Source organism: Bison bison, unplaced genomic scaffold (assembly GCF_000754665.1).
Source record: "Bison bison bison isolate TAMUID 2011002044 unplaced genomic scaffold, Bison_UMD1.0 scf7180017835984, whole genome shotgun sequence".
Lineage (NCBI taxonomy): Eukaryota > Metazoa > Chordata > Mammalia > Artiodactyla > Bovidae > Bison > Bison bison.
The window spans coordinates 24,159-25,651 of NW_011473206.1; the positions used below are offsets into that span (position 1 = coordinate 24,159).

The 1,493-nt window shown below is 54.1% G+C and overlaps 1 protein-coding gene across 1 annotated transcript in view; it reads left to right on the plus strand.

Moving 5' to 3' along the window:
• Positions 1 to 1,493, plus strand: part of HCFC1 (host cell factor C1) — a gene marked incomplete at both ends in the record, with an annotated part of 18,773 nt that overhangs the window by 11,283 nt on the left and 5,997 nt on the right. The window contains 4 exon segments of the mRNA XM_010832876.1: positions 1 to 155; positions 249 to 353; positions 712 to 931; positions 1,301 to 1,490. Of these exon segments, the coding sequence (XP_010831178.1) occupies positions 1 to 155; positions 249 to 353; positions 712 to 931; positions 1,301 to 1,490 (670 nt within the window).

Consider the following 1,493-nt stretch of genomic DNA (forward strand, 5'->3'; position numbering starts at 1 on the left):
CCAACACATCTACCCGTCCCATCATCACCGTACACAAGTCCGGAACCGTGACAGTGGCCCAGCAAGCCCAGGTGGTGACCACAGTGGTGGGTGGGGTTACCAAGACCATCACCCTGGTGAAGAGCCCCATCTCGGTCCCAGGAGGCAGTGCTCTGGTGAGTGACCAGCACCAGGAACGCCCAGCCCAGGCCATGCCCTCGACCGGTCTCTGGATCACTTATTTTGGTGCGCTGTCGTTTCGTTTTTAGATTTCCAATCTGGGCAAAGTAATGTCAGTGGTCCAGACCAAACCGGTTCAGACTTCGGCAGTCACAGGCCAGGCATCTACAGGCCCGGTGACTCAGATCATCCAGGTGAGCTTGTGGACCCTAGACTAGGACCCTGCCTAGACGAGATTCCATGAGCTTGAGTGGCTCAGAAGGTCCTGTTGCTTGGTTCTGTTACTTGCAGTCTTCAGAATAGTTCAAGCTGTTTGGGCTGGCAATAAATCCTGGCCAGACCAGACTCACCATTAAACTTGCAGTTCTTCTAAAAAATGACAGATACATATGTGTATCACTGACTGACTCTGTTAGACACCTGAAGCTAACACAGTATCGTAGAGCAACCAGACTTCATTTAAAATTCAATGATGACAACAAAGCCACACTTTGTATTCTGGCAGTGACGCCCATTCATCTCAGCCTTCCCCCATTCATTTTCCCCTTACAGACCAAAGGACCCTTGCCAGCCGGGACCATCCTGAAGCTGGTGACGTCTGCAGATGGCAAGCCCACTACCATCATCACAACCACACAGGCCAGCGGGGCAGGGACTAAGCCTACCATCCTGGGCATCAGCAGTGTGTCCCCCAGCACCACCAAGCCCGGCACCACCACTATCATTAAGACCATCCCCATGTCGGCCATCATCACACAGGCGGGCGCCACGGGTAGGGGCCTTCCCCGGTGTGCTGGGGAGAAAGCAGGTGAGGGGGTAGCCAGTGTGCAACATCTTTCCGTTGAGGTTTTTCACTCTGCACTACCCTCTCTTTGCCTCTTGTTTAAGATTTTCCTCTCTGCTGCTCTACCCTCTCTTTGCTTCTTATGTAAGATTTTCCCGTCTGCTCTGCCCTTGGCTTCTTGTTTACGATTTGTCAGGAGGTAGCAAGGATACGGCTGCAATTCGTACTTCTTTGTTTTAATTGAGGGGCAACAGGCGTAACTATTTGAAAAGAGGGCCCAAGAGAAGCGGGCCCGGGTGGGAGGCCAGCACTGTGGCCTGGCCCTTCCTGAAGCCAGGATGCCCCCCTCTCCTGTAGGCGTGACTAGCAGTGCCGGCATCAAGTCACCCATCACCATTATCACCACCAAGGTGATGACTTCTGGAACTGGAGCCCCCGCCAAAATCATCACGGCTGTTCCCAAAATTGCTACGGGTCACGGGCAGCAAGGAGTGACCCAGGTGAGGTGTGCCTGGCCCTGTCTTCCCTGAGGGTCCAGCCTGGGACCGCA